This window comes from Giraffa tippelskirchi, chromosome 3, assembly GCF_054371585.1.
Source record: "Giraffa tippelskirchi isolate mGirTip1 chromosome 3, T2T-mGirTip1v1.2.pri, whole genome shotgun sequence".
NCBI classification, from domain to species: domain Eukaryota; kingdom Metazoa; phylum Chordata; class Mammalia; order Artiodactyla; family Giraffidae; genus Giraffa; species Giraffa tippelskirchi.
Window position 1 is genome coordinate 11,133,047 of NC_137277.1, and position 15,123 is coordinate 11,148,169.

At 43.7% G+C, this 15,123-nt stretch overlaps 1 protein-coding gene across 16 annotated transcripts in view; it reads left to right on the forward strand.

The window, feature by feature from the left end:
• The window catches only part of RPTOR (regulatory associated protein of MTOR complex 1), a 315,148-nt gene that overhangs the window by 70,525 nt on the left and 229,500 nt on the right, over positions 1-15,123 (forward strand). For all 16 annotated transcript variants that reach the window (XR_014078516.1, XM_081575767.1, XM_081575768.1 and 13 more), the window contains one exon: positions 4,105-4,187. Coding sequence is in view for 15 of the 16 variants with exons in the window: in XM_081575767.1 (XP_081431893.1) it covers positions 4,105-4,187 (83 nt within the window). In the remaining variant the exon portion in view is untranslated. The remainder of the gene's footprint in view (positions 1-4,104; positions 4,188-15,123) is intronic.

A 15,123-nucleotide genomic window follows, 5' to 3' on the forward strand; every position in this document is an offset into this window, starting at 1 on the left:
TCAGCGAGGGAGGGGGGAAAGGGGCATAGGCCCTGGGTAGTCCAGCAGGCGTGGGTGTGCGGACATGGGTACCGCCCCTATGTTCCCCTAGACAATAAGATGCTGTTTTATTTCATGGAGGCGACACTCAGGGAAGCGGGGGAGAGGCTGTTTTGTTTTATGGCCCCACATTAAACTAAAAACAATCCCACTAAAGAACAGCACTCCTGTACCTGAGAGGATCAGTGTTTGACAGTGGAGTGTAGATGAGCTGAGCGCTGAAGGGGAGGCAGTGTCATTTAGCCTTGCTGTCTTTTACATCTAGCTAACGGTAGCTGTGTTTCAGAGGTAAGAAGGCTGTGAGTTCATTGGATGCTTGGGAATTCTGTTATCCTAAGAAAATATTTGGGAGGCACTTCACTTTGTTTTTCTTACTTCTTAGAGAAAAGCATTTTCTTCTTCCCCCCACATGTGGATATTAAGAGACCTGTGTCGATGAGTTAAAAATAGTGGTGGAAAGCCTTTGCATGCAGCTCTTGGTTTTACAGACATTTCACAGCCTGTCGTCTTATCCTTATATCAGACTTGGACTTGACAGATAGTTGAGTTGGTCAACAGATGTTAAGTGGAGACCTACCTGTTAAGTGCAGAGGTATATATAGAAATGTAGTCATGCTTCTTAGGATTTAGTTTTAGACAGGACCAGCACAAGGGAGACAGGCCCCTCGAACTCAGCAGACATGGTGGAGTTGGAATAGGCCCTATAGTGGGGTGGGGGCTACAAGGGGAGGTGAGAATGAACCCTGGGAGGAGAAGGAGCTGGTTGTGGACACAGCCCTGGGAGAGCTTGCTGGGCTTGTCTGGGCCATGCTGCTGAAGGCTGGGTACACCCTGTGCCTGCGCCTAGGCTTCTTGCTCTTACAGACTTGTTTAAACCCTGTTCATATTTCAGTGAGGAAATACTTAGGAAATGTCCACTAAATACAAGCTATGGAGAAGTACAGATGTTCCTTGAGCAGTGAGTTCTGCATGTTTTAAAATTTTTAATTTGTGTTAAAGTATAGCATATGTGGGGTTCTCAGGTGGTGCTACTGGTAAAAAAATCCACCTGCCAGTGCAGGAAATGTAAGAGATGTGGGTTCAATCCCTTGGTCAGGAAGATCCTCTGAAGAAGGGAATGGCACCCTACTCCAGTATTCTTGCTGGGAAATCCCTGGGACAGAGAAGCCTGGAGGGCTACAGTCCATTGGGTCCCAAAGAGTCAGCATGACTGAGCATCTGTGCATAGCATATGTACAGGAGGGTACACTGATCCAAGTGTATAGTTGATAATTTTTCTCAAGCTGAGCAGACCCAGATCAAGAAACAGTATTATCAGTGGCCCAGAAGCCCATCTTGTCTCTTGTCACCGCCACCCCAAGCCTCCACTGTCTTGACAGAGTCTGTTAGCTCTGCTGATTTTGCATGTTATCTAAGTGGGAGCATTCAGTAGGCCCTGTAGGCCTTTTGTGGGGAGTGATATCATAGAAGCAGTATTTTAGAAGGACTCACTGCGCTGGTTGGTCTCCAGGTGGGTTGAGAGGAGACAGGTCAGTGAGCCCTGCTGTGCTCCCTGGCCTCTGCCCTCTGCCCCCTGTAGCATCTTTGGGAACTGACTGGGAGCAGGGACTCTCCATAGTGTCAACACGAGATGCTGCTGGTGGGACCAACACCACCATAGTTGATGGTGGTGGTGACCATCATGTAATCACCAGTGTAGTCGTAGTGATGGAGTGCAGGCTCTTTTGAAGGAAAATTGGGTAGGACGTGGTGGTCAGGTTGTGTAAATGTGAAGAAGATGGGAGATTCAAAAAAAGACTCCACTTCTTGCATTGGCTGAATGCCGGCACCACCAAGAACCTTTGTGACCTTGGACCAAGTTGTCCGGCCACTTTAAGCTTCAGCTTTCTCTTCTTTGTTATGAGGTAGGTTGGACTAAGCCCATGTCATTGTCAAGTTCTAAGTGTCATGAAATGCAGAGGGTTATGCTGAAAAGCTTGCAGGCAAGATTTATGAAGAGCTTAAATTTTATACAAATGCCAATTACCATCTACTTTTCCTTCCTTCATTTATCCACCCACCCACCTGCTTACTCAGTCACTAACCCTTCATTTATTAAGTAGAAACCTGTGAAGGCATTAGAAGAGAAGTGTTTTGTTCAGATAGAACTACAATTTTAAATTTACGTTCTGTCCACTTCACCCCATGTCAGATTGATAAAATTGTCAGCAGTATCCACCTAGGATTTTATTTTAGTTCACTTAAGTTGTTTAGTTGTTTATTTTAGTAAATGTCATATTAAATGCACCATTTCAGCTGTCCTTATCCTTTCCCTCTCTTCCCCTCCCCCCTCCCATTCCCTGTCATATTCTTGGGAGGAAACCATAAAACTAATTGGCCACAGGGACTCCTGTGGTTTGGATGTGACAGCCTCACTTTGTTGATGGTAGCCTGATGGACTGCTGTAGCTGTCCCTGCTCTTCCCTCAGGTGGCCGTATTTTGATCCAAGACCAGGGGAAGAAGAGTGGGTGCTGCTGTCGGGCTGCCACTGCTGATGAGGGTCGGGTGTCTGCTGGGCCGCTGGTGAGGTGCACAGAGAAGCACGGTGCGGCTCTCTCCAGCTCCCACACGCTTTCGACACGCCCTCCCTGGGAACAGTAAAGGGAGGAGGGGGCAGGTGGGGACCGGGGCTTTCCAGAGGGTGAAGTCTGAGGACAAGGTGTGGGTTTCATCCTTCCCCCACCGTGGGCCTTTGGAACTCCCTCCCTCCCTTTGTCTTTGTCAAGATTCTTTAGAGGATGTGTCTAAGAGCTGCCCCTGATCAGTGTGACTCCTGGACAGGCCTTTATCTGTTTACAGAGGAAACCATTTCCGTTCTCTTAGCCACAGATTAGCTGTGGCCAGAGCGCTGACCACAAGGTCACTTTGTGGAAGTGAGGGTACAGGAGTTAGAGGCTTTCAGACCAGTTCTGGCAGTTACTCTGTTGGTCTTCACACACAGGACGTGACCAGCTATTTGATGGCGTCTATTTGTTGAAACTGTTTTCTGCTTCCTTTTGCATTGTTACACAGTTTAGTTGTTACTGTTCAGTCGCTAAGTCTGAACTCTTTGTTGACCCTATGGACTGCAGCATGCTAGGCCTCCCTGTCCTTCACTGTCTCTTGGGGTTTGCTTAGATTGTCCATTGAGTCAATGATATTACCTAACCATCTAATCCTCTGCCATTTCCTCCTTTGTTCTTCAAGCTTTCCCAGCACCAGGGTCTTTTCCAGTGAGTCATCTCTTCGCATCAAGTGGCCAAAGTATTGGAGCTTCAGAATCAGTCCTTCCAATGAATATTCAGGATTGGTTTCCTTTAGGACTGACTGGTTTGATCTTCTTGCAGTCCAAGAGACTCTCAAGGTCTTTTCTAGCACCACAATTTGAAAACATCAATTCTTCATCTCTCAGCCTTCTTTATGGTCCAACTCTCACATCTGTACGTGACTAGTGGGAAAACCATGGCTTTGATTAGATGGACCTTTGTTGGCAAGTATATCTCTGCTTTTTAATACACTGCCTAGGTTTGTCATTGCTTTCCTTCCAAGGAGGAAGCGTCGTTTAATTTCATGGCTGCAGTCACTGTCCTCAGTAATTTTGAAGCCCAAGAAAATAATCTGTCACTGCTTCCACCTTTTCCCCTTCTATTTGCCATGAAGTGATAGGACTGGATACCATGATCTTAGTTTTTTGAATGTTGAGTTTTAAGCTGGCTTTTTTTATTCTCCTCTTTCACCTTCATCCGGAGAACCATAGGTGCTAAAATGACAAACATGGATGAAAGGAAACATCACGGGACCAGTGATGTTAATAAAACCAGTTTTCCCTAGAAAGATGAAGAGTTGTGGTTTCTTAGCCTCCCGAGGAGGCTTAGTAGTTCTGTAAGTCTGGCTAAACACAGGTAAACCTCATGCTCTGTTGTGTTGTCTTTAGTCAAAGGTGAGTTTGAAGTGAATTGTGTAAGAGGAAACTCTGAAAGAGAGGGTGAGCGAGAAGGAAATAAATGCATAAATAAAAAACTTTCTCCTTCTCATTGCTTTCCCAGATCCTCTGTCGATGGGTCCTCAGAAAGCTCTGGAAACCATTGGTGCAAATTTACAGAAGCAGTACGAGAACTGGCAGCCAAGGGTAAGTTCTTTATTTGCTCTTCTTTTTCTTTCTTACAGAGAAATCTAGTTTCTTGCTTTTAAACAGTCTTTGAATCCAGATTCTTGCCTCATACAATCCAGCGATTGGACACTCCCTACGGCAGGCCTGCCTCCCTCTTCTGTCTGTTGACATGCTCCATCAATTCATAAGGAAGCACATGCCCTAGTGTGAGTCATTGATTGGATGGTTTGATTTTTATTTTGCCTAAGCTTCCCCATGAAATGTTTAGGAAAAAAGTATTTTTCATGTTACTCTTAAATCATTGTTTTTATTTTGCACAGAAAATGTATTTTCAGTAATATTCTGTAACCTCAACTAGTTACAGCTATTTCTCCCATCTTCAATTTTCAAATAGTTGAGAAAAAAAGCAGTCAACATTCAAAAGATGACACCTATTATATGCTTTGTCTTTGAATCAAAAGGTAAGGTTCTTTTTAAGGAGACAGTTACCAATTACTGGGTCTTTTGTTGCCTATATCTTATACATTAAAAAAAAAAAAAAAGAAATGTGGCATAGAATATAACTGTGTCAAATTGCCTTTAAGAGCTCAAGTTATTTGTAAACCACCCAAAGACCGATTTTCTTTAGTCTTTGTCATTAACTAGTTTGAGGATTTAATAATTCTAATGAAAATTATAGAAATCTGGGGTGTTTATGGAGGTTCCTTTCCATACAGCTTTGTGTGATGCTGGTTCTGGAATTTTCTATAGGATGGAATGGGATGGGGCTGGGGGTTTGAGCGAGTGGCACTGCATCGTGCCTCCTGTGGGCCCTTGCTTCTCCTTTTAGGGTTATGAGCCTCATGGAAGCCAATGTCTCAGAGAACTGGCTAACATTTGCCTGCCTGGGATTTTCGTTTGTGGATCATTTATCCATGTGATCTGGAATTTGGGAATTCCTCATGGATTATTTACATTCCTAGAGAAGAGAATAGCCAGGAACGAATATATTCCTGCCTGTGATGGTGCCCTTGGTAATTTCTGCTTTTGCTCATGGTGTCAGGTGACTAATGCCATGAAACCTTTCTGTGCCTCAGGTGTGTCCTTGTGCTTTGCATTTCTAACTTGTCAAGTCAGTAATAATAGACTCTTGTTCTTTTTCTTTTTAAATTTATTTTTGGCTGTGTTGGATCTTCATTTCTGCATACAGGCTTTCTCTTGTCAGAGAGCAGGCACTACTCTAGTTACAGTGTGTGGGCCTCTCATTGCCATGGCTTCTCTTGTTGTGGAGCACAGGCTCTAGGCTTGCGGGCTTCAGAAGTTTTGGACTCACTGGTTGTGGCTCCAGGACTCGAGAGCACAGGCTCAATAGTTGTGGTGCATGGGCTTAGTTGCTGTGGCATGTGGGATCTTTCAGATCAGGGATTGAACCCGGGTCTCCTGCATTGGCAGATGGATTCTTTATCACTGAGCCACCAGGGAAACCTCTTGGATTCTTGTTCTTTAGAATTCTTAGTGGAGAGTTTCATTTATGTCTAAAGGCTTTGCTTTTCCCTCCCTCAGATTTGTTACTCTTGATGGCTTATACAAAAATTCAGTAGCATTTTTCTTTAGAGTGCAGTGTGTTTGGGGCTTGGATGAGGACCAGTAAGATTTAAATGGTGTGGTCCTTTAAAAATAGTTGAGATGCCTAGTGTTATCAGTAGAAAATAGCTTCCTTGAGGACTTTGAAAGTACTCCAGGCTAGACAGGCACTTAGGGGTGAGTGCTCTCAGAGGTGCAGGCACACCTTATGGTCCATGTCTGACAACGTGCACAGGTGACACTGGAAGGATGTGATGCTCCTGGCAGATGGAAAGTTGAGAACCAGCACTATTAAAATGTAAAAGAATGCCTTTCTGACTTAGCTACTTCTGACCTTCCTCTGGGTTTGACTTCCTGTTTTTCTTTGCTAGACATATTTAAGAAAGAACATCACCAGATCAGTTCAGATCTACTGATTGTATTCTTCATAGGAAGGGTCTCTGCTGGTCTCTACCTTTTAAAGAATTATTACATAGAAGATACAGTCTATCAGAATGCATGTTTAATATATCAAGGCATTTTATGTTTATTCCACTTGGTGTGATTTACAATTTTTTTTTTTCATGTGCTAAGAGTTGATTTACTGCTAGCTTTATTATTAGTTTAGCTTGGTAGGTATCAGCATGTTCATGCTAGCTAACAGTAAATGGAATCTTCTAAAGTAGGATCGTTACTATTTTTAATCTAAATTTTTGTCAATGAGCAAAGCTCTTCCATGCTCTCTGGAAGAGGCATTAGCATGTAAGGCAGGCAGCATTTTTATAGAGAGAAATGATTGCAGGTCCAAAAATGACAGTGTGGAATCACACATAGGACTGAGAAATTACCTTCCCAGGACACAGGTGGCCAGCAGTGGTACAAAGGGGTGTAGTCCTCTGGAAGGATGGTTGTTAGTCTGAGAAAATTTGTTCAAGTTAATGGGGTTTCAAGATCTACAGAGTAACTTTTTGAAGGAGAGATGGCCCAAAGGGCTGGTGAGGGAGAATGTTTCCAGATTATTGGAAGTCTTGGCAAAAGTGCCAATATACTAGTGCAGTGGGATTCCATCTGGGTTGGTTTATAAGGTAGAGTTGGAATAAAGTACCAGCTGTAGCCTAGAAAGAAGCAGTTCATGCATCAGGATGGTATCTTTTTGCCTGCGTTCAGGAAGCAGAACCACAACAATGAATACTTAATGTTTTCTTTTTTGAATGCCAAGACCATTACATTCATTTTTAAGTACTATAAAATGTTTACAGTGTTTCCGCTACAAACAGTTAGTTAGTGGGACTTGTGTATCTCAGAGACAAGCCTAAGGTAAGGAAGGGTGCAGCCAGATGCCTGACCGGCTGACTGGTGTCAGTCATGGGGCTGTGCCACATGCACTGGGCAGTAATGGTACATGTCCTGATGCAAGTGCACACTTCTCTGCCCTGCACACCTTCATGTGGGTTTACAGGAGGGAGGGAGGCCTGGCATCCAACGGGGTGGTTCGCAGAGTGTGGTGGCAGCCTCATACTGCCTCATAGAGTTTGCGCAAAACATAAGGCAGTCACCAAGCTCAGATGTTTACGTGTGGGTGCCTGGTTCCTAACTATAAATCAGGGTCCTTTGAAACATTGCAGAGCGAAACACACACTACTTTATTGCACTCTACAGGGCTCTTGAGTTTTCTGCAGTAATAAAGAGAGGTTGATTGCATCTGCAATAAAACAATGGGAGCGTTATTAAATTTCTAGACCTTTGATGTCGATACCCATAGATCTGGTTTTCTCTCTCTCTCTGTATCCTGTACTGCAAGACTCACAAAGGTTGGGCCACTGGAAATAAGGTCATTTTCATTAGTGTTTGTGGAAATCCTCGCAGGCCTCCACATTGCCGTGGATGGGAGCAGGCTGGGGAATCCTGCCATCTCCCTCCCTTCAGGAAGTGCAGAGGATAAACTACTGGAAACCTGTCAGTGTCATCAGAGTGGTGCCTTGATGAGCTGATTTCCTTCCTGGTGTTAAAATGCTTCTAGTTTTTCCTCCTAGTAGAAAGCTTCTACTTTTCTAGCTTTGATTGTTCAAGATTAAACATTTTGATAAAGGTGATTTGGGGTCAAGAAGGAGTTTAGAGAAACCTTGATGATGATGTTTTTGTCTGAAGCTTCCAGGCTATCTGGCCCGGATTTCCTTGCCAGGCCAATTGAGCCCTTTTCTAAATAATTTATCAGTTTGCCATGGGTGAAATATTTCTTCTGATTAAATTTAAGACTTTGTCTTATTACCTTGTAGGTACATAAATTTGTGTTTGTGAGGGAGCTTGAAGGAAAGATGCCAACTGTTGTTTCAGCTAAAAATCCTGCAGTTAAATAAACCTCACTCAGTTCATCATAAGTCTCAACTGAGAGTTTTATTGGGAGATGGATCAGGAGATTATAAAGCTGAGCGTCTACAGTGAAGAATTTATCTTTTTAAGACTTAATAACAAATTGGGGGTTCTGGCAGTTTAGTACAAGGTGTGATTTAGGCACTGCGGCCAGGGGAAGACAGCAAACAAAGGGTCCTGTCACTCTCCTGTTCTTTCCCCAAAGAGTTTCCAAACCACCATCAAGACCACAGCACCTTTCCTTGGGCTGAAATGCTGTTTTCCTGGGTGGCTTGAAAACAAATGTAATGGGAATATTCATAACTTACTAAGGTAAGTGAAGGCAAGACTTCCAGTGCCAGCAAGTGTCTTAAATGACCCTGACTTAGCCCATTATGTCCTGTGTGTGTATCTGTGAAAGGGGATGAAGAGTGCCCTGTGGCACTTTGCTGTGATGCACCCTCCTCCAGCCAGGCCTTGGAGACTTGTGCAGCAGTTGTGGGGGCTCCAGGAAGCCAAGGTGCTCCACAACCTCAGTTAATCCTCTGGGGACTATTCTTGGGTACCACATGCAGGACATTTGCTGCATGGCACGTAGCAGAGGCTCAATTTCAGCCTTGCCTTCAGTTCATTGTGCCTCTCAAATCTATCAAGTGGTCAAGGGATGAAAGTTGAAAAGTTGGTTTTGCTGTTAGAAAGATGCATTTTCAGAGTGTTTCCCGCCAGGCGGAGTATGTATAGGGGTAGGTGTCTGCCTGGAACAAAGTGACCCTCCACCACCTGGTCCGTCATCAAAACAGAGATAATTGTTGTGTTTTAAGTGACCATTGCCCTTTCCTTCAGTGTTGGTCACAGAGTTGCCTGCATCTTCTCAGAGCATGTGCAAATGAACTGGAGCCATGATTCTACCTTGTGGCGGAGGAGAGAGTTTGGAGGAAGAAGGGAAATGACAGGGCCAGTGGACAGCTTCATTCACGTTTTGGGCATTTGTTGGCTTATCTTTTGGGTTTAAGCACAGCTGCTGTTTGCAGACCCTAACACTGTGCTGCTGTGTTTCCTGGTGGGGGTTGTGGTTAAGATGCTGGAGTTAGGCTCCTTGACTGCTCCCGAAAATGAGGCTGACAGCTCAGCCTGCCCACCTCTGGGAGGAGAAATTCAGCTACCAGGCATTTTGGGGATTGACTGTTTAACTGGTGAGTGTTAGGGAATGGGCTCTCAGTTCAGTTTGCTGGGTCGGGCTTTGGAGCTCACTGTGGTGCTGGGTGACTTGCCCCTGCTGGCCTCCTTCCTGGGGTGGTCACAGGGCTTGTGGCCCACAGGCTGTGGTGCCTGCCCCATAGGGGGTGAGAGCAGGGGCAGAGCAGCAGGTATTGTTAATACAGACAGCTGTCCTTACCTGCCCCCTTCAGTGCTGCGAAATGTGTTCTCTACTGGGATGCAGTAAAAAACCTCATGCAAGTGGGTTCCGCCTTTTTTTGGGATTTTCAGAGTCAATTAAAAAAACTCACAGAAGAAAGTTTGGGCTGTGTTTCCCACCTGGAAGGTGCTCTGAAGAGATCTGTAGAATAGACCAAAGTGGGTTATTTCTTGTAGTGACTCTGCTTGGGGTCACGTTATGACCTGAGTCCCAAATTGACATTGCAGTTCAGCCAGTGAAAATGGCCTTGTAAGGGAGATTGAGGGCCGCCCTAACGCCAGCGTCACACTGTCACTCCCATTCTGCTGTCCCCTAGGCCAGCCATCTCTCCCTCTGCTTGCCTTCATCGGCCCTTTCCTTTTCTTGGGTCCCAAGGTTGGGCTTTATCCACCTTGTTTGTGTTTTTGTGACAAACTGCAAAGGAGGACTCATAGCCAAGAGCAGAACTGAGGATGGATGGCTCACAGTTTACATAATTCAGTATCTGGTGTGAAGCACTTTGGATCCTATACTCATTAAATTTGCATGACAGTGTAGACAGAGACTTCTGGTGTTCTTGGGGTTAACTGTTGTGTTTTGACAGTTTCACTCAAGTCCTTTCTGCCCCGAACATTAAGATTTGTACCTGTGACATTTTATTTATATTTTCCTTTGGCCTTGACAGTGTTCCCAGGCTTCATCTTCACCCCTCTTTTTCAATCACTGCTCACCTAACAGCTTTTGCATGTACCGTGTTCAGTGTGAATTCTGATTTATGCTCATCAACCGAACGCATCCTCTTTAGCCCTGCCCACACACCTCCTGTCTTTCCCTGTCCCCAGAGGCCATGGGAGTGGAAACAGCCTCTGGATGTGGAGTTTAGGTTCTTCAAAGCCTACCGTATGCTCACCATGTGTAACTGAAAGAGTTGTCAAATTATATCCCAAACTCCCCCTACCAACTCCATCTCCCATTGCTTTTCCTAAGAGAGCTTACAGGCCTGGCCATCCCTCCACCAGCACTCACAGGTCTGACCTGGGCATTCTTTCAGAAACACAACAAACATTATAAAAGAAGAAGAAGGAAATCATTTTGCAGCCATCTGGAGCATCAACTGCCTGTCATGAGGCTAGAACTCTGGCTCTTTCTGGGGAGGGGTGAGCTCATGGCCTGGTCACCAGGCAGAGAACCTGGGCTTGTTGAATTTTGGCTTTGCTACTTTCTAGAAATGTCACTTTGAGAAGTTGCTACTCAACTTTTAAGATTCCTAAATGTGAAAGTGAAAGTCTCTCACTGATGTCCAACTCTTTGCGACCCCATGGACTATACAGACACCTAAATGTGAAAGGAAGATTAATGGGGGAAGGAGGGGCCACAGTGCTGTGGGCAGATCCCTACCTTCCGTGAGAGTGGAGGCCCTTTGAGTGAAGTGTGTCGCCCAGGGCACCCCTCTCTCTCCAGCTTCCCTCTCCTGCCTGGCTGGCTCCTTTCCCCACTCTCCTCTATGAACTGACCTACTTGAAGGATCGTGTTTTTAGAGACAAACATGGCCTTAGCTCTGTCCTTAACAAGCTACTCCCGGACGTCATCTCTCATCTTCTTGTTCCTTTTAACAAGACAGTTATCGCTCTGTGTGTGACAAATTGCAAATGAAGACCAAATGCTGTCAGTCTGAGGACTAAAACCACAGCTCAGATGTCTGGCATTCACAAATTTCATGTGCAAGGCTGTTTCCGGGTTAACCTGGAGGCCCAGGATGCAGAGCCCTGTGTAAACAGCTCTGGAGGATGTGCGAGGATGGAAATAAAGATGTCTGAGAAAGTGCTGGTTCTAAGTCGTAAAGTAAAAGATGTGGTGCTTTAAAGAATGGAATGTGAAATTTAGAGATGGCAGGGAGCCCACCGTATGCTCACCATGTGTAACTGAGAAGAGTTGTCAAATTATATTCCAGCCAAACAACAGAGGGGGAAATGAGAATGTATTAGAGTGAAATGGCCACTCCTGTTATCTTGATTTCATTTTACAGGGTTAAACCGTATGTCACAGTGATATTCGTGAGTTGGGGCTTCACAAAGTCCCCTCTTAAATGTCAAGGAGTTACTTGTTAGTGTGATATACAGTAGATATTTATTTTAAAAATTAAGATAAAATTCACATAGCATAAAATTATAAATGGGATCATATAATATGTGGCCTTATGTGTCTGACTTCTTTCACTTAGTGTGATGCTGTCAAGATTCATCCATGTGGTTCATGTTGTTGTATGTATCAGTAATTCAGTCCTTTTTATAGGCGAATTACATTCCATTGGTTAGTTAGACCACATTTCGTTTATTCATCTATTGATGGACATTTGGGTTGAATTCACCTTTTGGCTTTTGTGAATAATGCTGTGAACAGGATGTAAAGCACATGGCCCAACCAAGAGGGTCATATAGGACTTGTGTCAGTGTCATCAAGGAAGTTTCTTTTTATTAAAAAAATATTTGTTTTATTTGGCTTTGCCAGGTCTTAGTTGTGGCATGCAAGATCTTTTAGCTGTGGCCTGCAAACTCTTAGTTGTGGCGTGTGGGATCTAGTTCCCTGACCAGGAATCACACCTGGCCCCCTGCACTGGCAGTGTGGAGTCTTAGCCACTGGACCACCAGGGAAGTCCCTGAAGTTTCTCTTTTAAAGATCTGAATGTAGGGTAGGTTCCTTAATGGATTCTTAGTTACGTTTTGTTTTGATTTAAAAGATTTTCCGCCAAATTTCAATAAAAATCAAGGAGAGAACCTAGATAATTGAGAAATAGATCAAGATTTGAGGAAATTTAAAGACTCATCAAGGAGTGCTTTGCAAAACTTTGCAAATAAGTTGGAAAACCTATGTGAAAGGTATGATTTTCTAGGAAAATCAAATGTCCATAATTGACCTCAGAAAAGATAGAGACTCAAAATTAATCAATATAGAAGAAATAGAGAATGTTATCACAGAGGTCTCCCACTTCTCCTTCCTCCAAAAGATTTCAAACTTTGGAGGAACACAGAATTCTCAGGCTATTTGACTTCTATTATGAAAAGGTACTGAAATATGATAAATTTAATAAGCAAAACACAAGAAGAATATATATTCAGCAGTCTTAGAAAATACATATGTAACTTTGAGAAATGCAACTGTTTCTTCTCATCAAATTAATAGTGTAGGTGTGTGTGATGTGTGTGTACATGGAAGTGTTTGTGTGTATGTATGAGTAGATCGATTGGTCGGTTGGTCCCTTGATCACTTGATCTGCCCATCCTTCCGCTCGTTCAAATGCCCTGGAGTGAATGTGATGGGAGATGAGCCTGTGGCTGCCTTAGTTTTTCTCCATTTGCCTTGTGGCATCTTGCTCAATTGATTACTTCTAGTCCCACCAACACATAGTTACACAGGTAATCCCTGAAATGATGCACAAAACGTTTGTCATGGCGAGTTTGGGGTAGATGCTAAAGAAGACTTTTACTTTTACCCTAAGTCTTTTATACCTTGTATTTAAAAATCATAACTCTGTGTGACTTTAATAATAGGCATCTGATTTAAAATAGCCGTTCTCCAAGTATCATTTAGTGTAGGAATGGGACTGTGTGAGGCAGAAGGACACATGTTATTGGCTTTGTGAAATCCACAGGGTTGTGAAATCCACACGCAGTTCATTCTGCCGCTTTTGGCCTCTCTTATTTCTGTGTGTGAGAGAGAGAGAAAGAGAGAGAGAGAGAGTGTGTGTGTGTGTGTGTGTGTATGATGTGAGCAGCTAGAGAGGCTGTTGCCTGAGGCCTTCCTTCAGCCGTTTACACCTTGGGGGCCGCCTTCATTCTCTCCACAGAGATTCGCTTAAGTCGATGGGGAGGGCTGGTCCCTCTGAGAGCTGTACAGTGGGGGACACCGCCTTGAGGGCAGCACCCCTCGGGCAGTGCAGTTTATGTAGTCACCTGAGGTAGTGTGTGTGGGTGGGTGGTGCTAGAAGGTCTCTGCTCAGCAAACCTGTTCCCTTTGACTTTGTTTACCAACTCCATGCATCGAAATAGCTAAGCTTGTTAGGGGCATTTAACCTAAGACAACAACTGATGAGAAATTACATTGTTGTCTTAGTGGAAGGAAAGTGTTTTATTGAATATTCTGAGGAAAAAAAAAAGATAAGCATCTCAAAAAAAAAATAAACACTGATCATGGATAGCACCTTAAATGTTCATGTGAGGGACCCTGTTAAGTTCAGTTGCTCAGTCGTGTCCGACTCTTTGCGACCTCATGGAATGCAGCACTCCAGGCTCCCCTGTCCATCACCAACTCCCAGAGCTTGCTCAAACTCACATCCATTGATTTAGTGATGCCATCCAACCATCTCACCCCCTGTCATCCTCTTCTCCTCCTACCTTCAATCTTTCCCAGCATTAGGGTCTTTTCCAATGAGTCAGTTCTTCACATCAGGTGGCCAAAGTATTGGAGTTTCAGCTTCAGCATCAGTCCTTCCAATGAATATTCAGGACTGATTTCCTTTAGGATGGACTGGCTGGATCTCCTTGCAGTCCAAGGGACTCTCAAGGGTCTTCTCCAATACCACAGTTCAAAAACATTATTCTTTGGCATTCAGCTTTCTTTATAGTCCAACTCTCACATCCATACATGACTACTAGAAAAACCATAGCCTTTTCTCAACAGACCTTTGTCAGCAAAGTAGTGTCTCTGGTTTTTAATATGCTGTCTAGATTGGGATCCTGTAGTGGGAAGATAATAGCCTGCCTTAAAGAGATTACTGCCCAAAAGAATAGAGGCGGGCTAATCATCCTAAAATCATTCTAAAATTAAGTGATACCTGTCCAAGTGGCCTAGGTGCTTTGAGGGTGTGTATGTGCAGTGTAGATTCCAGCTGGCTGTAGGTTACAGGTGGGTGAAGGGCCACTTTGGCTGAATGCAGTAGGTTCCTGGTATAGCCTCAAATGAGAGGAAGTGGTGATTTTACTTACAAGTTTAATATTTTCATCATTGTGGAAAGTCATTGTTTTTAATATATAAAAAATAGGTAAGTGACCACCCAATTCAGTGATGAAGAGAATTACAGATAATGGAAGTGAGAATTAGTTTACAGTCCTCTTTTCAGGAAGATGACCATCTAACTAGTGGTGTCTACTTTTCTGTACTTTCCCTAGAGTTACCAATGTGGAACTCAAAGGGAGTGCAGTCTGGGGTAGCTTAGTGTGGGGAGAGGGTGTTCCTGCCTCCATTACCATAAAGAAATTGCTTTGTTTTACAAAAGATGTTCTTTAATTAACGATAACTCCTTAACAGCACAGCATTTGCCTGAGAGTTGGGAGACCTGTTTTAATCCCACTGAATATTTGCAACCTTGGATAAATCTCTAAAATTCATTTCAGCTTTAAAATGCTCTTGCTCTAACATGGATTTATTCTTACCTATTTAATGAAACAGAAAAGTCTGTATTAATGATTAAAGTCAGATGATCTTTTTAGAGGTGAGTGGTTTTTGTCTCTCTCTTTTTTTTTTTTTTTAGCTGCACTGTGCAGCATGTAGGATCTTAGTTCTTTGGACCAGGGATTGGAACTGGGTGTAGAATTCTATAGCAATTGCTTTCTTTTGATGTAAAGGCTTTTTGTTGTTGTTGGTTTGTTTTTGTTTTTTCCAGTTTAAACA